Below are 23,127 nucleotides of genomic sequence, written 5' to 3' on the forward strand. Positions count from 1 at the left end.
GGGGCACATATACGACCTACCCACATTTTGTGTGAGCTACAAAACATGCATTTTTGAGCAGGCACACGAGTTGCACTAAAACTGCTTACAAAGAAATCAGGCTCTTTTTTGCTCAAAGGAAAAGTAAACTCAATTTTAAAGCTCCGGAAAAACAGCTTAAAACCCTCAGAACTGTATTCACACGTTCAGTGTCTCTGACTCCATTATCTTCCCGCTCCACAAACAGCTTTTAGGACGGTCACACTCCTCCTCACGCAGATGGAACTTTGTGTATATCTGGACCTGGTTTCAATGCTGTGCTTTAAGTGGGCTTTTAGTTTATCAGGAGGCGTCAGGGTTCCAACAAATGCCATCCACTAAAGAGCAGCCCTGCCAAGAGCCAAACAGCGGTTACCTAATGAGGTAACTTGAAGTTACCTTGCAGATCTCGGAGTCTGGGCCCCAAGATGCTAAACTCAAAGCTCCCACACTCTCTCTGCTTGCCCAGACTTTACACAGACACACTCCCCTGCCTCACCCTTCCTAATGGATTTGAAAACACCACCTGTGCTGACTAACCAGGATATATGCTGATGCAGAGCACATGGAGCACCCTTGTTCTGTCCCTGTCTGCCCTGCTCACCCCTCTCCTGTCTGGAGGATACCCACATAGATGTCAGTGGTCTGCTCCTTGCCCAATCCAGGATCGCCTTTGGCCACTTAGCCCAACGTCACATCGAAATCTATGCCGGGGCTGCACAGGGGGGAGGTGAGAGCTGAAAAACCACCTCCCATTTGCTACTGTTCCTAGTGGGGGAAAACTGGAATATCTAAATGTGGAGTTCCTGGATTATCCATGCAGAATGCCCTTTTAAAAACACTTTAATCACAAGATGACTACGAGGATTAAAATGTTGACATTCCACATCAGCGCATCTCTTACCTTCCTTTGATGTGCTGAAAATAATTCACAAAATGGCAAGCAACGATGTTAGAAAAAAGATGGGTTGGTTCTTAAAATGTTTAATAAAAATGCTTCTTTTGTCAGTAATTATACTAATAACCCACATTCAAAACCTGACTTCATTCCTGTTCCCAGGGAGTTCACAGTCATGAGACAGAGATAAGTAGAAAAATTTATAATGTTCTTTAGGGATCAAAAGATTTCAGCAAATGAACTTGCACTGGAAAACTGAGAATCGCAAACATGTTGGTTCTCTCAAAATTACCTACAGTAAATTTGATGGGCACACGGTAAAAATATTTTTGTAATATTGGAATTAAACAAGCGCTCTGAAGTTCATAAGGCACAATAAAGCAGCTATCATTACAAAACTACGGAAATGGAGAGTGGTGAGGGTTACAGTACCACCCCCACTGCCCACGCAAAACCTACCGACAAGCTGCAAATCTGCTCAGGGTAGACAGGACTGTCCACACAATGGAACAGACTGGGAATATGCCTAAATCCACCCAGGAAGTGTAGTAGGAGAGAAAAGTAGCACTTCAATAAATAAGGTAAAGATGGATAGTTCAATAAATGGATTTGGACAAAAGGTAGTCGTCTAGAAAAAAATCATTCGGACTCACACTTAACACCAGGATAAATTCGAGAGGGCAAACATTTCAAAACAGAAAATGACACTACACAGCATGCTAAAGGGAAGTTTAGAATCTTAGAAAATAACCGTACAATGAAGAAGATCTTTCTAAGGAAGCCAAAAGTAAAAATCAATAGATTTGACTATGCGAACGTAAATTCTGCATGGCAAATACCACCAGGGGCAAAGTCAAAAGACAAATGACAAACTGAGAACAAATATTTGCAACTCAAACCACAAAGGTTTAGTTGCCCAAAGAACTCTCTCAGATGACTAGGAATAAGACCAATGGCCATCAGAAAAATAGGCCTTTAATAGAAAAGGAAATAAAAATAGTTCTTAAATGTAAAAAAGATGCTCAAACACACCGAGAACATACTTTTTACCTATCAGACTGGCAAACATCAAAAAGTAGGAGATACTCTTATGTTGGTAAGTCTAGGGGAACACTCTCTAATCTGGTGCTCGTGGGGATAGGCGCAAGGGATTCAGCTAACACAGGTTTCCATGCACATCCCTTTTGACCCAGCAATTTCACTTCTGGAAGTTTATGGAAGTTTATGGAAGTACACAGACATATGTATATGTGCCATAATGTAAATGCAAAATTATCTGTTGCTGCACTATGAAAGCAGAAGGCTAGGAATAAATGAAACCTCCATCTCGGAGACTGAGTAAACAAATGATGCTCCATCATGGACTACTGAGCAGCTAAGACGTAGGGGGAGAAAGCTCTTCCTACACTCACCTGGAAGAATCTCTCAGTGATATTTCATGAAGAAACACAAGGTGTAGAAGAGTATACAATATACTACTACTTGTGCCATCAAAGGGAAAGAAATATGGTGGTGTGTGTGTATGTGTGTAATTACTGTTTTAACATAAAACAATCAAGAAACTGGAAACACTGGTGGAAGGGAACTGGATGGTGGCTGGAGGAGTCTTTTCATGTGACTGTATAATCTATTTTTAAAAAGTAAATATAAGCTATGCAGTAGGTCAGGATGCTTATGATATGCATCACTATTGAAAATTTACTCTGATAAACACAGGAGCCTGCTGACAGCAAAGGCAGTGCTGAAGGAGGGAACGAGGTCATCGACTCCACTGGTGGACATGAGAGCTACTGGGAAACAGCCACTGTTCCTTGAGCCTTGATCAGAAATGGACGAGGAAGGAAGTGACGTAGCTGCCCTGAAGCTTTCAATTAGAGGAAGGCAGTTCCAAACAGCTGAAGGAAGCCACTGCTGGCAACTGTGGTTCAGCCTTGTTGAAATGTCAGCCTCTCCCACGGAGTGAGTACACAGAAAAATGTTTCCTCAAAGAGTCAACAGCTCCACCCTTGTGAAACTCACGGCAGCTTAGACATCAAACCTTCATTCCTGTCCACACAAGAGCACATCATAAAACCGTAGACATAAGCATGTTCTAGGAAGTTCTGCCAGAGCAAAGTCTATCTCTCTTTATACATGAAGGACAAATGTCAACGACAGTGGCTATATCGCTGCTTATACGTGGCGATAAACTACATACAACTTTCAAATCCATGATGAAACGTACATTCAGAGTCTTAATTTTACCTCCTATCAATTGGAAACAGCTAGAAGCAATCAAAGTTTAAAAATCACCCCTATCCTCACAACCCTTACAAAACTGTTTTAATGTTGTTATCTTTTATGTGTATGTGAATCTCTTTGAATGTAGAACATTTACATAGCTGTAACAATTACATGTAGGTGTATGACTTTGTCTTCTGCTTTTTTCGTTTATTCCCTTTTTCTCATACAGTTACTATACTGAGTTCTGGATGACCGCACCAGATTCTAGCCTATTGGCTATGGCTTAGGGAGCAAAGGTTATGTAGCAGCTTGTATGGGACCTTATGTAAGTGAATTTACGGTTCACAGCAACTCACGGTATTGAGACCCCCACCTCTTTACAGGCTGGGAAACCGAGGGTCCGAAGCACTAGCGTGTGGTGCTTGCCCCTGGACCCCACGTCAGAACCCCTCCGCTGCATTAACCTGCCCCTGCTTCCACTTCTGGAAGCTTTAGCTCCCAGTGTTCACTACCACAGATGATGCTGGGAGAATACCTTGTCATATCTCATTTTTACCCATCTAGATTTTTTTCAACACATGTGCATATAGTTACAAAGTGCAACCAGATGCCCCCCTGCCCTGCTCCGCCCCCAGCTCCTGCCTCCAAGAGACCACTATTTTCCGCTCTTCGGCTGTCGCTGTCACCCCACACTTGCCTCCGTGTTCTAGGTGCCATGCCGGTCCTGCTGGCTCTTCGATTTCAGTTCCCATGCCATCTACTGAATTTGCCACGGTGGATGGTGCCAGCTCTCTTGCCCCTCCCCTGAAACATGCATTTTCTCCCCCCACCCCATTCTTTTCAACACTGTTGCAGTGACACTTTTAGTTAAATTGATTTTCAGTGTTTATAGAATTATAATTATGTAAATATTAGTCACAACTAAGGCACTCTTTATTTTCCCTCAGGTTACCACTTTTATCATCTCCTCATCAGCTTACTTTGCTATGCGTCCATCACTGCCTTACGTCCAAATCCAGAGGACCTGGAAGTCTCTGGACCATCAAAGACAGGCGACCAGCTGGCGGAGCCGCCTGCACCCGCCCCGTCTGGAAGGGCTCCCCTCCCTCCATCCTCCCAGGCCCCCTTCCCGTGTCCTGGACCCCATGGCAATTCTTCCTTGGTTTAATTTCTTCCTGTGGTGGACACTGGCTCCCACTAGCTTCTTGAGAAACAGTGAATTGGAACAAAATCCTTTTTTTGAGACCAACTCTCCATATCTGAAAATGTCTTTAATTTATTTTACCCTCATCCTAGGCCTTAGTTTGGTTGGTATAGAATTCCAAGTTAGAAACCATTTTACCTAAGATTGGGAAGGCCTCGCTCCCTTGCCCTCCAGCTTCTGGTCTGCTGTTGAGATTTGGCGTCATTCTGACGACCGGTCCACGTGTGCCACCTGTCTCCTCCCTCTCGGCAAGTTGTGGGGACCTTGCCGAGAGCCTTAACTGGGTCTTTTTCATTCTCTGGGCTGGTACTCCAGAAGCTCTTTCAGTCTGGAGTTTCAGGCCCCCCACTTTTGGGACAGCTATGGGATATTTCTGTGACCTTTCCTCACCCTCCACTTCAGCCTCTTTCTGGAACTATTTGGATGTTGGATGTCTTGGACTCATCTTCTAATTTCTCCCCCACTTTCCATCTTTTGCCTTCTTATTCTGCTTTCTGGAAGAGATCCTCAACTTTATCTTCTAATCCCTCTATTAATCCTCTTCATTTGTGCTCCAAAAGCTCTTCCTGGTCCCCTGAATTTTCCAACCTGCTCAGTCTCTTCTGTTGTTAGACGGAAACTTGTCTCTTCGGTTTCCGTGAGCTGACTTCCCTTCTCACCCTCCTGCTGGAAACCCGTCCTCAAAAATCCCGGATGCTTTCTGGCCAAGCTCGGAGGCCTTGGTCAGCCTCATCCTTCCCCACTTTTTGGGGTTTCTGACGCCTTCTTCTTCAATTTTCCTCCTCTGGTTTCTGTGACACTCGAGGCCCTGCTTCCCCCCCACCCTTCCTACTGCCCACCTCCGGCTCATCTGCCGGCTCTCTCCCAGCCTACCTGCCGCAGCCATCGGGCTGAGGTCTCTTGCCCCCTCTGCCTTCCTCTCCCCTGCCGGCAGCTGACCTGGAACCTACACAGCTGGCTGTAAGCTCCCATGGAAGTCCCAACTGCTGCATTTGCACCTGCCCACCTGCACATCCCGTCGAGTGCCCCAAATCAAGCAACTCTCCCTGGCGGGCAGCTTCCCCATTTGACTTCTCTATTTCTGTCAACGGCTTGATTCTTTTGGCAGCTGCTCAGTAACCTTGGCATCACCTGTGATTCAGTGCTTCCCACAAACACCCAGCACCGTTCCATCATCCACCAGCACCTACCGATTCTACCTGAGGGTCTCTGGGGCCTGTCCCAATCTTCCCTTTCCAACCACCATTAGTGCTTCAGAGATCAAGTCTCAGCTTTTCCTTTCTGGGAGTTTGAGACCCCATGGGATCTGACTCCTTTCTCCCCAGAAGGCCTGCGGCTATAATCAGACAGCTCTTGTCACACCACATCATGGCACAGGGACCTGGCAAGGGGCTGGGCCAGTTGCAGCTGTGAAAACCAGCCTGGTGATGGGGTGCAAGCACATTGGCAAACGAAATCAAAGGCACAGTGAACAAAGGGCAGACAGAGTAGCAGGTGCAATGGCAGTGGAAAGAGCAATAGGGAGATCTTTGGGAATTGCAAGAGAGATGGTCAAACTCCAGCCAAATGAAGATCCATGGAACTGGGGGAACAGGAGCAGAGTGGCTTTGGGGTCAGGACAAAGCAGTGACAATGAGAAAACATGCTAAATTGGTGAGGCCTCGTTCAATCAACATCCAAGCTACATAGTATTACCTCCTTCTCTAAATTCCCTTATCACTTATTTGAATTATTCATTCTGACACTTAATCACATGGGTTCCTACCAAAGTTGTCTACAGACATTAGTGTGCACTGACTTGGTGCAAAGAGCAGGCATAGAGAATACAGAATACATAGAGAATACAGGAAATTTGAAGACAGTCTCTGTCCTTAAGATTCTCAGAACACAGTCAGGAGCAAAGAGCGATGGGAAGATCTCGTTTACATCCCTGTTGGCAGGAGGAGCTGCAGGGATCAAAGAAGGGCAAAGGATGCGAATGCAGACGGAGCTAAGATGTGAGGAGGCCTAGAGAGATGGAGAAGGTTTTGATGGACAAAGAAAGTAGAAATATGAGAAAAAGAATTATGTGGGGGGGGGGGGCAGGGGGCTGAGTGTGGTGCACACACATTGAACAGACTGGAAGAGCAAGTTGCTAAATACTGACTAACTTAAAAATATATATATGTTTGTTTATTCACTGAGAAGAATCTTCCTTTACTGAACTACCAAGGAAGGAGAAGTCTGCACTGTATGGCTCGGCAGATTTTGAATTTCAAAGACATATATGGAGTTTCTCACTTTATATTAAGAAGGAATTATTGTTCAAGCTTCTGTGATCTGACTGAAAACACTGGTTCAGGTCAGGGTCTTGCCAGCATGAGGTTTTGGTGCTCCGTGTCACAGGGAAGTCCGGTTGGCTGTGGTCATGGCATTAGCACCCAGTGGAAAGATGGAAAAATACATAACCTGCTGCTTCTCTGAACCTTTCCTTCCCTAGGAGGCCACAGATGGTTCTGGATCAACCACTGACCTCCAGGCAAGCAGGTTTCCCAATGCTACTTTTAATGGCTGCCTAAGAAGTAGAGCCTGCTGCCACGCACCCACGCTGACCTAGAGCCCGCAGTCTATGATTAGAAGCTGGCAAAGGTGGAGATTTAGGGTGGTTCCCAAGCTGCCACAAGGGCTGACCCACTTCTGTGGCTCATGGTGGCCCCAGGCGACCTCCGTGGGCAGACGGAGAGGTCTGAGAGGTACACAGCCCTTGGCAGAGGGCACTGCGCAGCCTGGCAGACAGTCATGTAGGGTGGCTACAGGGATGGCCTCTCATCCGATAATTTGAAAAATCAGTTTGTCAGGAATTATAGCTCCCTGGGGAGCAAAAGCTTCACTTCCTAGAATTTCATGAAGGGGCATGAAATTCTTACAACCAGGCAAATGCTTTCCTGGTGTAAATATCACACCACCTAGTAGCTTCTGATCCCAGCCTTCCCAGCAGACCCCACATGCACAGAAGGTATTCTTGAGGCTGCTGAGGAGGACGGGGTGTCCCCATTCAGTCAGTTTCCCCACTGCTGCTTTATGGGGAGACGAAGCACAGACGGCAGTCAGCTCAGCACTGTCCACACCGCTGGGTGGCACAGTGACACTCAGAGTTTAGAAATCACACTTCTGTACCCTCCAGAACACACTTTCAAAGTCAAGTTATTGTCTTAATTATGTTTCACCAATAAAATACAGTTTCGTAGTATATAGCATAATGTCTATCACAGAGTAGAGAGACCTGAGGGGAGCGGGCAGAGAAAAAGAACAGCTTGAGAAAAAAAATGGCAACCATTGAATTAACAGCATCAATAGAACATGAGAAGCTGATAAAGGCTGGCTACACTTGGGAATTTTAGACTTTCTAGAAAATGAGGTCCATCTTCTGCTCCTGGATATTGGACCAATTTTCAGTCAACTGCATGCTGAGAAGGGCCGCAGAAGTGGACCCAATCCCAGACAGGGCCTGTAAAGTAATGACGCTTAGTGAAGTAGTTTGGGTAAAAGTAAGTAACATTAAGGATGACAGGTGGACAAAGATGGACCCTGAAGCCTCATCTGGCAAAGCCTGGAAGCAAGAACTCCCCAGCCATGGCCAGGCTTTGCATGGGACAGGGGCCCACCTGCCCACCCGGATGTGCGGGGTTGACGTCATGTGACAGACTCAGCTGCAGCATGGGTGTCTTTTGGTTTTTTGAAGACTCTTTTGAAAAGCCCTCAAGAATAAACTAAGGCATGACGAACAGGGCAATACATTGGTCACAAAGTTTTGGGAACTGGAACCAACTGCTTTAAGGAGTAGCTGGCACCCAGGAGATGAGTCGCCTTCATCTGACCTCAATCAAGGAAGTCTTGAATATTTTGGACTCTGGGCCTTTTAGGCCTTTCAGCAATTCTACACAAAGGCACAGTATCTTAACTAGAAGCCACAGCCCAGACCAGGTTACAGAAATTGGATGGATTTCTCCACAGACTCAGCTTGGTCATCTTAATTCAATACAAGAAGCTGCAAGATGAAAGAGACTTGGGCAAGTGACCTGCTTGGGCACAGACAGCACAGGGAAGGAACATCCAAGAGTTAAATGGAACCTGGCCATTGGCTAAGCAAATACTCACTGCAAATGCACACCCACTCACGAAATCCTCACCACTGATGGCAGAGGACAGTAATACCAAAGGTGACCAACTTGTCCCTGGTTGTCTGGTACTGCTCTGGTTTTAGCATCAAAAGTCCCATATTCCAGGAAACCTATCAGTCCTAGGAAAACTGGGACATTTGGGCAGCTTAGTTAACAGGGGACAGTATCCCACAATCAGCAATTCATCTTTCTCACTTGGACAGTTTTGGTTTGAGCCATCTCATCAGAAACACAAGCCATTTTAAGATGAAGTCACCTGAAAGTGTGACCTCACAGATGCTGACCTTTGACAATCGGTCTCAATAAAGATGATGTTGAGTCTCACCTTTCAAGAACTCTCTTACAATGTGAGTTTCCAGGTAAATGTGCTCTGAAGATCTCGTGCCTGTATAGCAAGTACATCGGAGTGCTCCAGACCCACTTGTCGATTGTTTAATTGCTTACCATAAGCATCTAAGAAAACATTTGCATGATCCTTAAGATGAATAAAATCAGGTCAATGGAGTTAAGACTCTTGGCCATTAGGAGTTTATCCCATAAAAAGGACAAAGCTTTAGTGTTCAGCCAAGGAAGAAAGGATCTAAATCTGATGTGGAATGTCTCTGTGAACAAGAGGGAATTAAGAGGGATTTAAACCCCAAATAATGAAATTCTTTTCAACTTGAACTCAGTATAAATAAGCTGGGCTGGCTCCAGAATATCTTCCTAAGAAGGGCCTAGTGGTAGCGATCCGACTGGGAAGGAGTGTGGAGCCGCATTTGCATGGCATTTTATGTAAGAATTAGGAAACATTAATTGTCCATCTCCAAGCCCCTCGCCCTAGCCAACGGACAGCCTTATAAAATGGAGGCAAGGAGGGAAACGGCAGGGCGAGTGGGAGTCCTGTGCTCTTCAGATCTGGAGAAGAATGCCGCATCGCACCATCAGAGAAATCGGAATTGGGCTTTTATCTGGCATGTTTTAATTATTTAGGTGTCCTTGGCACACCAGGACAAAAACAGTGTATCTTGTACATCTATGACAAATATGGTATTTTTATATAGAGAGAATGGGGCTCTTCTTTGGGGTAGATAAAAGAAAAATGACCATTTAGGAAGTGAGCATGTATGACCAGTAAAGAAGGAGTTTGTACTGTTTGGGAGAAAAATCAAAAGCAGATTTGCTCTGCTGTGTCAGAAATGATCAGGAAGCGGAATGGTGCAGAAACCAACAGGAAGAAGTGCCTCTAGAAAATTCCCACAATGAAAAACCTCTCTTAATTCCTCCTAACAATGGAGTCTCAGAGAAGTAGTCCTCGAATGTTCACTGACCAAGACTAACGGGTGGCGACTGGCAGGAAACTGAGGAGACACACCAACGATGACGAGGAGAACGTGTCGGCAGGCTTCTCGCTTAGCGCCTGCACCCTGGTGAGTAGGGAGAGAGCGGGGAGAGCGCCAGCGATGACCCGTCACTCTGCGGAAAGGCCTTGGGTTGCAGCCCTTCTCTTCCGAGTAGCTGAAGTAGCTTCAAAGAGGAGATGCTCAGGGATGCACCGTGGACAGAAGAGGCAAACCCCGTTTTTGGCTTGGTGCTGGAATGCGGGGGACCCTGCTCCCCACGTTTCAGGCATCTCTCAGGCCCTTGGGGCACAACATCCAGTTCTTGGTAAATTCAGGTGGCAGCTGGTTGCAGAAGAAATAGGTCACATTTTTGTCTCTGGGGAAGAAAGGACCCGCAAACACGTGGCTGTGATTTCGATCACGTTGCTTCCCCTCTCCAGACCTTGCAGGGGCTCCCAGAGGTCTCTTGCATCCAGTAAAAACACCTCAGCTGTGAACTAAGCGCTCCATCCCGCTCCTCCTCAGTGCCTTCATCTTTAGCTATACCATGACCCACACCGACAGGCCTGCCCAAGTGAAAAAGCAGAAGCCTGGCTTCCCACCAAGAATAAATACACTTCAAGAGCAGGCTTTCAGAGACGGGCACCTGCGGCCTGTCTTTGCTCTCTAACCAGGACCTGGTGGTGGGGACTTCCGCAAGGCCCTGGGGAAGGGCAGAGGCTGCAGACGGCCTTTATGCTGCACCTGCGGTTAACCTGCCCTGATTTAAGACCAAAAAAGAATCCATCTTTGTTCAGAGACTGGGTCGTGACTTCCCAAGAAACAAAACTCGGGTCAAAGCTAAAGGTGTGCCCCGACTCCCTGGGCGCCCCGAGAAGCACTGGCTGCATAAGCGGGAGACAGAGTGGCTTCTTTCACACCAGCACACATGGCATTTGCCTAAATGGGGACAGCCCTCACCTACGCCTGCCTATGGAGGCCAAGAGACAGAATGGCATTATACTTCAGATTTGCAGTTGCTAGGGATCCTGTTCCGTCTCATCAAGGGTGTGGTTCTTGATTTGGGATACATGTACTCTACCAATAAAGAAGAGATGGACACAAATTCCCATAAAAGATGGTGGAACGTGCTAACTGGACACCAAAGCTGTGTGCTGGGGACACCCAGGAGTAGGGAGACGGAATAGGGGCTCATTCTGACTGAAGAGGAGTTGGAAGAAGTCAGGGGAATTTTCTCAGGTTAGATGCTATTTATGGTTTTTTAGAGGATAAGAAGCATTTTGGTGGAAGAGACTTTGGTGGAGGCAGCTTGGGAGCAGCCAGGGACCAACAGGCCGGGGGCAGGCACTTCGTGGGCCACGTACGGAGAACGCCACGTGAGGCTGCCAGGTAGCTGGGGTCACGCCGTGGTGTGCCTCCGCTGCTGGCCTGCTTGAAGAGGCCACCTCAAGTGGTATTGTGACAGACGGGCCACTGCCCAAGGGAGTGGTAGTTTATAACAGGTGAATGCATATGCCAGTCGTCCTGAGCTGTATGCTTAAGGTTTGTCATTTTACTGTATGTATGGTAGCACCAAAAGCCCAAGGGGGGCAATGCCAGCCTGTCCTGGAGCACAGGCTGGGAATGGTTGGAAGAGGGCAGAGACCTAGGGAAACCCTTCTCCTTGGGTTCCCGTCCTTTCCCTGTAGCCTGAGCCCCTCCCTGAGGGTCTTTCCTCTAAGGAGACTTCTCCAGTGCTTGGTGACAGCACTAGACTCGAGGGATGCCAGTGCTGAAGGACACCAGAGGAGAGCCACCTGCTCCAGCTCACAAAGAAGGAAACTAAGGGCCAGAAGGGCTGCTGCCAACAGCGTGAATGGTTGACAGAGTTCTGTCGCTGTCATCAGTCAAATGTCAGGAGATATATATATATGGATATATATATATATATATATATATGGCAGAGTGGGTAAATGTCTATGGCATGCAAAGTGCTACCACTCTATATCCCTGATTTTCTTGGGGCATTATCTGCAGAAGACAAAACCCACAGGGGCGATCACCAGAGCAGTAATGGTGTATATCTCTGAGCAGGAAAATTACAGCTGATTTTTGTGGGCTTCATTTTATTTTCCACTAACAAAAAAAGAATATGCATTACATTTTTTATTCAGAAAGAAAGATGGATATTCATATCATCTAGATTTTCTTGTAATTCTGAACGGGGCTTCAGTCTGCTGGCTTCACTGAAAGCAAACACTTCTTGAGAACAAAAAAGTAAATCACTAGGTAAATATTGATCTGTTGCTAAGTGAACAAGAGACATTTCATCCCATCTAAGCAAAGGTTTCCTCCAGACACCAAAAGATTTGTTATTATTGTACCTTTGGATAAGTTATCTTAAAACACACTTTAAAACTGACTTGAATGCTCAAAGGTAGAAAAACATCCTGCTTCTCATAACATGTTTTCAGTGTTCACCTCTCATCAACCTTTTTTCTACACCAGCACAGCCAGAGGAGATGCTCTGCTTCGGCACATCAGTCATAATAACCGGCTGCTTGCTGTCAGGGTCACTGAGTAACACCATCAGCTTGCCGTTAATCAGTTAACTGAACTTTCAAGCCCAGATGATTGTTTGTGAAAGCTGCAGACAGGCTTCCTCCGGAAGAAGAGATCTTCAAAGGCCCAGGAGATCACGTATACCCATGCAGACATGTTTCCTGCCCTCAGCTTCAAATACATGGCAGGCTGGTACAGCACATGACACCGAGGAAGGGCATCAAGGACAGTGGCTTCTGGCCGAGAGATTAAAATAGAAAGAGGGGCACGTGGGACTCGCAAGGCCACTCTAGGGCCGGTCCCACTAGACTTTCATCTCGGGCTGGCCCCTCACTTCCCCACCGGCCCCATGAGAAAAGCCTCTGTCCCCCTCCCCGTGGACAAGGGAACCCACTCTGGCGTCAAAACTTGGCCTCAGTTTCCCTCTCTGCCACTGGGAAGTTTCTTCATCCTTCAAATGAGACGAAAATGAATCTGACCTCAAAGTTGTTAAAAAGACTAAATGGTAAAATTCGAGAGATACTCAACAAGTTTAAAAGGCAGCAATGTGGACAAAAGAAGGTAATGTAAAAACATTTTGGTGGTATGCCACGTGAACGCAGGACGTAGTTATTCCTAAAAGTACGATCTAAATAAAATATAAAGGGGTATTAAAAGATAGAGGGAAAGAAGTGAATCCTTTTACCCTTTACTCACTTCTCATGTTCAAGTCAGAGAGCTTGGATGTCTGAGAACTATGCTTAAGTAACGTTCCAACATGCTCTGAGAGGGCTTGTCCTATAACCAAAGGGACAGGTCTGGAAGGAAATGGCTTCTGGGGAACTTGTCCCTTCTCACTCACCTGCAAACCATCGCTAAGTAAGTGAAGCCAACTTCCAGCCCTCCCTAACTGGGGTTTCACCAGGAGGAAGCATGGCAGCTGGTTCAGTGGCAGGGGTGGAGCAGTGGGAGAGGGAGGGCACAGCCACGAGGTCCAAGGACTCTGTGACCAGGAACACGCTTTCGTGCCAGGAGGGTGGGTGGGGGCCATCTCAACAGACATCATGTGGTGCCAGGCCAGCACCTTAGGCTCATGGAGAAAGTGCCAGGGAGGGATAAAAAGGAAAAAGAAACTGTTGGACTTAATGTCTTTTGGTTATTTTTTTTAAAGGAAAACAAGGTTAAACCCCACCCCACCCCCCAAAAAACTGTCATAAATCAGCATCTTACTGAACAGTCAGCACAGACTCTAACCTTACGTGGTATTTTCCGGAGCCTGTACAGTAGCAGCTTTCCCATGACTTCCTCTAACTGCTTAGGAACTGATGCTAGGCTTTTGCATTTTGTAGATAAATTTGCACTTACCTACATATAAACATGCAGGACTTTTAATACCCTGGTTTTTTCCTCTAAAAATGAGATGGCTGAGGAACTGGGTCTAGCTGGGTCCCACTCAATCTGAAAGTAGGTGTCAATGCTACTTGCCAGTCCAGATTAGTGAATTAATAAAATGCTGGACCATTTGGAAAGTATACAGATTCTGTGCATACCCCTTGAGAGGAGCTTTTCCACCGCAAACACTGCTTCCAAAGAACACCATGTCCTTGTCTAATGCCTGGTCATGGAGTTACTGTTACCCCTACTGTAATGGGAAGTCCCTCCGCGAGGCAGTTCCCAGTGCAGTATGATGACAGTTATATTATACACGGCACTCACAAGTGTTAGGCAACACAGTTGGGTTATACGTTGTTTTGACTTGGTACCTTTGAGTCATGGCATCACTGTTACTCCACATGGCCACCCAAACACCCAGAGCCCTCAGCGGCAGCTGACACCCTGGGCTAGCAGCATGTAAACATTAGCCAGACACTCAAACATGGAGCAAAAATCCAAGCTCTTCAGATGTCTCCGCTGCCCATTTGTCTGCTCTTAAAAGAGAATCACTCACCCAATGTCATTAGTGCCAACAGCATGGGTGAGAGGTTAAATCAGCAGACAGGGAGAAGCTTCTGCCACTATCCTTCGAGTAGTAGAAGCTCCACTGAGTGTTGCCATGTGCTGAGGGGGTGAAGAGCTCTGCAGCGGCTTCTATCTGATAAGGCACACCTGGCAGAATGGACTAAGCTACAACAGGCCCAGAGCGAAGCCGCAGTGATGAGAGAGGAGGAGGGGATTCAGACCCAGGGGAGTGTGGAATGTTCACGCACAAGGCTTGGCCCGAGCCCTTGAGGAAGATAGAGTTGTTCAGAAGCCATCAACAGGGAAAAATTGAACACAGTTGAATGTGTCCCTTGAAAGCAGCACGTGTGCCGTGGAACGCAGATTCCCTGTACAACCACAGTTGCCTCTATCAGAAGCAGGGCTCGCCCAGGCCACCTCCAGAACGCTGGAGCCCGGGTTCGCGTGGAATGGAAGCATTCCCTTAGCTAATGTTCAGTACACTTTTCAATAAGACAGATGGAAGGTACCCATGAATAAGCCTGCTTTTTTGCTTATTAATTATTTTGGGGAAGGATGGTTATCTGTCCTAGAACTGGTAACAAAGCATTTGATCAAGGGCTAGAATATTGTCCAAGTTTTCTGTATCTACCTAAAAATGTCTGTTTTCTGCAAAGTCCTTGTCACAGATGATGACACCATACTGGGGAGGAAGGGATGTTTCCAGGCAACAAAGATCTGATTCTGTCTCCTCCCCTCCAGGATTCAAACACCAGACTTCTATTGAGACTGTGGCTATTTTAACACCGAGGACGCTCTTACATGGAAGACTTAAGGACACAAGGTGAGAGGTTCTCTGAACCCCGCACAAGCCAAACACAGCAGCAGGTGGCACAGAGCAGGTGCGTGGTCTACTCACTCTTTGGTCAGAAGAGGACAGGACTTGAGCAGGAAGCGCGAGAGCCCTGAGTCCTGGAAGTAGAGGTCAGGCGGGGCTGTGGGGCTCTTCAGATTCAGACACCGGACGATCACATACAGCACCGCAGCCACCGCGGCCAGCTTCACCCCATCAAACACGGCTGGGAGCTCAGGGGTCTCCAGCATGGCATTCATCTTGACCTGCGGAGCAGAAGCACAGGTCCAGGTCCAGCAGCAGCACAGAAGAGAGGTGGGGCGCACCACGCTAACAGACACAGCCAGCGATGGCATGTCACAGCCCAGATATATCCGCAGGGCCCACCCAGTGCAACCGCCACTGGGGCCTTACTGCTGCCTGAATGGGCCACAAACAAGCCAGATGACAGACACACAGTCCTGAGCACCGACACACTGGGCAGGGCAATTTGTTTAACCTAACGATCACTTCTAAGGTAAGCATATTGGGAAATGCTGAGAAGAGCATCCTTTGGGGAGCAGGAGAAGGAACCTCAGAGAGGTACAAGCTGGACTGGAGGTGGCACAATGATTTCTGGTCACAGAATCTCTCTGTAGACCTAATCCACACCAGCTGTACGCGGTGCGTGTGAAATTCACATTCATGGCCTGGGACACAGGCATGGGACGGGCCTGCTACTGCCCCCAGGTGTGGCCGTATTGCCTGCTGTTTTAAGAGCAGGATGAGATGAAGCTATCTGGGTCCGACCCAGCCGTCTGCTCCCCGGAGGCAGCCCGGGAGCTGGGGTCCAGCTCAGAATCAGCCTGGATTGAGGTGGTCCTTGATTCTGGGGGTTTCAGCCAGAAGTTCAGCCAAATTTTTTCCCCGATTAAAGATACCAGACTACAGCCGCTAGTCCACATTTAGGCTACAAATGAAACAAATGCAACTGGTAGACCAAATTAAAAACTTGAGTATAGAAAATGCATATGCCTATCTGGCTTTTCCCAAGCTCTCCTAATATTTTATATTTTGAGGTAGCTTTACCTTATATAAAACACGCACACACACACCCTTCAACCACGCAAGGCTGACCATCAACTACCACAAGAGCAATAGCAACAAAACCTAGTCTTTTCCTTGCTGCTCAGCAGAAAAACAGAGTATTAGCTGTTACCTTAAAAAAATCAGGGAAACTTCATGCTAACAAAAAAGGAGAAACTAGGAAGTCTCACAGCCAAGGTAGCTATGGCAACAGCTTCCCCTGGAAAGGTTTCAAGTAGCCTCTGCTAAAAACAGTCAGATGAGAACTCTGCTGGCCAGCAGTGCAGACAGAATAGGCAGGACAAAGCAGTCCCCCCAAAACGTGTTTGTGGCACCACCAAATGAATTCTCTGGAGACCCACAGCATGACCAGAGGGACTCAGAAGCCCTTTTGTACAGTCAAGGTGACTTTGGCAAATGGGAACCTAAACACACAGTGGAGGATCCTGGCTCCCACCTCAGTGAGGGAAGGCAGTAGAAAATCACAGCTACTTAACTGGCCTTCCGCCATAGGGCAAGAAGAAATTTTTTTAGATTTATCCAACACCATTTTGAATCACAGCATGACCTCAGAATATACTCCTGGCGGCATCAACCTTTGAGCTTTAATGAGCTGGAAGGTTCCTTAAAAATTAACCTCTGGGGCCATATCACCTCTCACCTGGGGCCATGTCCCCTAAAAGCTGGTTACCTATAAACCCCTTAACTGGGGGTCCCTTATGGGATTCTAGGGTCCAGGAACCCCCTTGAAATTATATGTGAAAATTTGTGTGAATGTTTAGTTTTCTGGGGAGGGGGCCTGCATATCCTATCAGATTCTCCAAGCAGTCTGTGGCCTAATGAGCAGGCCCTGCACTCAGAAGTGCTCTGTGTGTTTAACCTGTAGCCTGGGTCCCTCACCTCATCAGAGCCTGCCACCTACGCCATCAAACCAACCAGAACCCAGAACCCAGGGGAGGCAGCCTGTTAAAGTGGACTTCTAATTCCATCGAAGGAAGGGCCCCAAACAAGACCCAGCAGGAATTCTTAAGTTTCTCTGACATGACCCTGGTGATGCTCTTTGTCCCTCTGCTGGGAAGAGAGCAGAGCAAAGCGCCAGGGGGCCTTACCTGTTTCCTCGTTGGCCTGGGTGGATTTACTGGATGAAAAAGTCAGTCCTTCCCTCCCCACTTCCACTCACTACTTACATAAGGGGAGGTGGGGAGAGGAAGCAGACATAAGAGTCTGGACAATACCTACCTATATTCCTTGTTCCTCTACTGCGAGTGTTAACCGTACAGCTGGGCCGGTCAGGAGAGGTGAGATCTCTTATTCAAATTAACCTGGAAGCTGAAAAGATTGCATGGTGATGTTTAGAGGATGAGAAAGCAGTTTGACTGAAATATAAGCACAATCCAAGTTTCTCTGCATTTCCAGTCTTTGGGGAAAAAGACAATTTCTGTAATTAACATGTGTGCCACACTCTTGGCTGCTAGGCCTTCTGCGGGGGAAGGCCTTGTGCATCCACAGAATGACACGCGTGCTCTGTTTCCAGGACAGGTTATCTGCTGTGTTCAGAACTCTGGCTCAAGGAAACTCACACCGCTTTTCCCCTTTACCTCATAACGTAACCTGCAGAAACCCCTGAAGGTATCGTCTCTGTGTGACCAGTGAAGTCACTCAGCAAGGCGTCAGGTCAACACAGCAGTCAGCTGACTCATTCCTTCTCTTCCAAACATATGGCAACGGCAGAAAACAATATGAGCTGAGAAAAGTATAAGGGGACAGATGGGCTCAAAAACACAGTACCAGAAACAGAACAGAGCCGAGAGTAACGGGTGGGGAGCCGCATCTCCTGCCAGGTCTGGGTCCAGCCTGTGGGCTGGAGGCCAGCTGCAGAGGGGCCCCAGGAGCTCAATGTGCTCCCTGACAGTTGGGGGGCCAGAGCTGAGCCTGCTGTACTCCTGACCTATGGCTTCCAAAACAGCAGAGGAAACAAGAGAAAGAAAGGGGTTGGGGTGGAGGGGACAGCCAGCGTTTACACAGCGTTATCTATGTGCCAAGCTCTGTTCCTCACACCTTACAGACACAAACTCATTTAATTCTTACCACACCCTAGGAAGGAGGAACTGTTATTATCCCCATTTCACAGATGAGGAAACCGAGGCATAGAAAACTTAAGCAACTTGCCCAAGGTCACACAGCTAGAAGGTAACCAAACCAGGATTCACATCTGATTCCAGAGACCCTCCTCTTAAGCATCATGCTGTGCTACTTGAAAGCAGGAAAAGCAAAGAGAGAGAGGCAAGCAGGAAAGAAAACGGGTGACACAGAAGACAGAGACACCAGAGGCTCACCCAAAGTCACACAGCTGTGAAATAGTAGAGCTGGGATTCAAACCCAATTTTCTCTGATTCCACCACACCCAAATGATTTTAAGAAAATACGAAAGCCCCCTTAAGGAGAAACTCACTTAACTTGCAGACTAGTCTTGCTGAAAGAATTTAAACTGGTAGCCCATAGGATGACACTGCTTTTGGCTGGCATTTTTAAAATCTGCATTTATTAGGTTCCAAGTTATAAATGCCAGGGGATAGCAGGTAAAAATCCAGATTTCTCGTTTCTCTTAAAAGAAAATCAGAAGATTTGGCAACATTGAGCCAGTGGTCTCACATGGCAACAATGAATGGAGCTGAGTGGCAGCTGCCCCCTTTAGACAAGGCATACTATATCCAGGTTGCCCCAGTCCTCACCACTCCCTATCATCGTTCTCAATGTTGATCCCTAGCCTACTTGATCATTTTTGGTACCTAGGTGGTCCCTGTAGGCACTTGAACACGCAACTTTAGACAAACTTGTGTCAGACTGCTCCTAGCCCTGGATAAGGGAGTATGGACTGAAAATTCAAAACCTATACTATCAGTACAAGAATAAATGATCAATTCATAGAAAAAAGTATGGAAAGGCACAGTAGCAAATAAAAAGATGTAGTATGTTTTATTTACTGCTATTTACATTGATGCTTATTTAGAGCATGATGCCTTCCAAAAACTAACTGAGATAGCTTCAACAAAACCCTGAAGAGATGTGCACGGAGAAAGATTTGGGAATGTGGCAGTCCTCTGACTGCTTTCCCATAAGCCTCTCCTTCCTTGTAACAGAAATCTGGAAAATGTGCCTAGTTAGAAAAAACTATGGATCCCAGAACCCTTGTAGTTAGGTGAATCCATGTGACTAAACCTTCACCAGCATGGAAGGGGCTGGTCTGATTGTGGGAAGGCTCCTTGAAAGGCACGGAGTTGAGTTTTCTCCTCTTTTCCCTCATTCTTGCATCCCTGGAATACAGACAACGTGCCTCCAAGTCCAACAGCTGTCTCGGGCCATGAAGCCATGGTGGGTCTTTCTAGGAGCCATATTAAGAAGACAGCAGAGGAGAAAGACAGAAGCCTGGGTCCCTGATGATTTCATGGAGCCACCATATCAGACAGACCCAGACTGCCTGCATGAGGATTTCTCTTACATGACAGAATAAACCCTCTCCTGTTCAACCACTGTTATTTCTGGGCATTTTTAGTCGGCAATTGCTAATGACACAGGAGGAAATACTTTGTCCCTGGTTCTCTATGGATGCTACAATCACTGGGTTTTTAGGGTATAGGTGATATTTTTCTTTTCCAAAATTTATAAGGACAATAAATATTTGAAAAAAGGCTTTAAAATAGCAACTAACAAAATCTATTAAGAAACTCTAGACAAGGAAATGCCTATGTCAACATACACAACCATTATGTATGTGGTTAAGCCTGGAATGGACCTGAGACTTCTGACTGCCAGGGGAAAAAGGGGAACCCAGTCAGTCCCATGGTTCTTCAAAATGGAAAGAGAGCTAACTTGTACTATACTTTCATCTACAAAAGCATGACAGATACTCAGGGGAAGCAAGTCTTTTCTGGCACAGAATTATTAAAAAAAAAATACAACTCTGTGGGGCTTTATATAAGGGGAACTTGAGTGATGTGACAGGCAATGTCCTCCTACAACTTCTTTTTTTTGACAGTAAATGCAATAGAGAATTCATTTCCTCAACCCTCAAAAAACACCAAGGGCTTAAAATTGAAATAAGATTAGTGCTGGCAGTCTTATGAGAGATTTTCAATTATTATGGTCCAAATATGCAGCTTTGACCCAAAGCATGAACCTGAAGTCCCAAGGAGCAGGGCAGTTCTTCCACATGTCCCTAGGGCCACCCCCCTTCAATGGCTTAAGGACCTGAAGACCTACTGTGTGCCCAGCTGTATGCTGAGCATTGTGTAGAAACACAATTAAGGAGAATTTTCATTTTCACTGGAAAGAAAGGAAGGTTCTGTTAAAGCTATCTATATTTTTGGATATTGGGGACAAGCGTAATTAGTGTAGGAAAAAATTAACAGGGGAACGACTTATGGAGCAGCTAGATCTAGAGCTGGACCTTGGTGAACTGTAGGGTTTATACAAAAGGTCGTAAATATGAGAGACAGTGTGTGTGTGTACAGTATATATGTATTAAATATAGGTATATATAAATACATATACATATTAAACCAGGAATGAACTGGCTGTTTTAGAACAAAATTCTTGGTGTTAATTTTAACTTACCTAGCTGCGCTTTGTTTTATGGTGTTCTTTCTTTCAAGCTCTACCTGCCACTAAATATTAATAGTCTGAACTTGTTCCGGACATGACAAACTAAGCTTCCACTGGACTATTCTGCATGCTGCTCTGCCTACCCAGGGCAGGTGAAATCCAGTTAATATGAACACCAGGCAGCCCAGCCGGTTGGAGGGGTCACGCAGAGTCGCGGCAGGGCTGGGTCTGCGGAGGCAGGACAAGGAAGCATCTCTCCCCGCCCACCCAGCCTCCACGAAGGGCTGGCCTACTGCGTATCTGGCCAGTCCTTCCTTGGCACCCAGCCCCATGCCAGTCCTGCTCCCGCTGCAGTGATTTTATGAGCTGTAAATGACAGTTAAAAATTCTCTCCATACATTAACAAAGGTACCCAAGTGCTGGCAAATGCCCAACAGTAGAGGAACACTCAGTACTGCCCTCAGTCTCTAAGACATGCTTGGCTGGCATCCCCACCAATGTGCGGGCCTGGGCTCCTGCCTGCTCTCCCGGCTCGGGGCAGCCTTGTGAGGCACAGACGCAGCCAGGGTCAGGGCCACTGCTCTGGGGGCTACTCTACTCCGGGGGCCCTGGGCCTTGGTGCCTAGCTCATGACCTTGAACGAGTCACTTAACCTTTCTGGGCCCTAAAGACCTCATCTGTAAAATGAGAGGATTAGATCAGAAATAGATGATGCCAAAGGTCTCTGAACTCAAAATGTCTGCAACTCAGCTAAAGAACACAGAAAAAAACTCTCTCTGCTTGTAACACAAGGCATCCCCTGCTTTGCTTCGTGGGCCATCAACGATAAAACTCATAAGGACCCTCAGGGCCTTTGTTCTTCCTTCAAATAAGGTAAACAGTTATGTATTTTCAGCTGTGCCCTTTATACCAATAATTTCCTCATATTCATTCCACATGAATGATGGCTACACCCTTGGGATATTCATGTTCACTGACAATACAAAACTTCCCGTGGAGAAAGAAAGAAAATTCCACAGAGCGACCTCAAAAACAGAAAGCTCAATATATGGTGTAGTGGGAGGAACAGTGTCCCCCCAGAATTCACATCCACGTGGAGCCTGGGAATGTGACTTACTGGGAAATAGGGTCTTTGTAGATGCCATCAAGTTAAGATGAGGTCATCCCGCTGAGAGTGGGCCCTAACCCCACGACCGGTGTCCTCGTGAGAAGAGGGAAATTCGGATACAGAGAAACAGGCACACAGCAGCGCACACCCTACGAAGGGGGAGTGGAGAGCAGAGCAATGCGTCACCAAGCCACAGTGCGCCAAGGATTACCCGCAACCGTGAGAAGCGAGGACATGCAGGGAACAGACCGGCCTCCAGAGCCCTCCATGAGGAGCCAACCGTGCCAACCCCTTGCCTGCAGGCTTCGCCTCCAGAAACAGGAGCGAATATACCCAAGGCGCCTCTCGCGACTCGGCGGTTCCATACCCCTGTGCTCTAGAGGCACCTCCTGCCACATCCTTCTGAAAGATCCTTGTTACAGAGGCGAGCTCCGTCCAGTTCACACCATGATCGGCTAACTGACATGAATGCGCACACACAAATCATATTCTGTGTGCAAATATTTATTGGCTGGGCCTCTCTGCCTCTGTGACTCAGTGGGCAGCCTTCCTTCCCTCTCCTGTCACCAGTAAATGAGGGGGTCCTGAGACAGACACGGGGCTGGTCTTTCTTCTTTGCAAACCCCAAATGACCTGACACAAGCTCCAGTCCTTAGGAGGGTGGCACGGCAAGTACCTCTTAAGGAAAACCAAACCAAACCACACTCCTAAAGAATGTCTCTCCTATTCCATTCTGACTGGATGTGGATTTTGTTCAGGTTCCGGCCCTGGAGTGAGACCAGCATCAAATGGCACCACCCATTATGGGTTTTATGCTTGGGCAAGTTTCTGAACCACTCTGGGCCTCATCTGCAAACCGAATGTGTTAATACACAGGAGGTATTTTAAAACAATCCCTGGTATATGGTAAGTGCCCCAAAAACATCAGCTCTCCTAAACTCTCCTCCATTTTGCTGTAGTCAATCCCCTAATCCGACAGACAGAAATTACCGCAAAAGCTATTCTTCCCAAATACTATCAACTAGCTGACTACCTGGGCCTCCTTCAAGTTGAAAATTAATCCTGGGACACTCTTCTGACATGGGTCCACGTTAGACTTGACAAATCACTGTATAATAAGTGCATAAGTGTTCATCGAGTTCCAAGAGCAGGTCCAAGGCCTGTTCTTGTTTCCGTGCTGAAACAGGGTTCTGGCAGCACAGAGTCCAGACCCCCT

General features: G+C 46.9%; 1 protein-coding gene across 2 annotated transcripts in view; it reads right to left on the reverse strand.

The window, feature by feature from the left end:
* The window catches only part of ABHD2 (abhydrolase domain containing 2, acylglycerol lipase), a 95,134-nt gene that overhangs the window by 56,507 nt on the left and 15,500 nt on the right, over positions 1 to 23,127 (reverse strand). For both annotated transcript variants that reach the window (XM_037000697.2, XM_037000698.2), the window contains exons 2-3: positions 17,441 to 17,530; positions 15,203 to 15,402 (exon numbers count right to left, since the gene is read on the reverse strand). In XM_037000697.2, the coding sequence (XP_036856592.2) occupies positions 15,203 to 15,396 (194 nt within the window). In that variant the 5' untranslated portion in view covers positions 15,397 to 15,402; positions 17,441 to 17,530. The remainder of the gene's footprint in view (positions 1 to 15,202; positions 15,403 to 17,440; positions 17,531 to 23,127) is intronic.

This window comes from Manis javanica, chromosome 18 (assembly GCF_040802235.1).
Source record: "Manis javanica isolate MJ-LG chromosome 18, MJ_LKY, whole genome shotgun sequence".
NCBI lineage: Eukaryota > Metazoa > Chordata > Mammalia > Pholidota > Manidae > Manis > Manis javanica.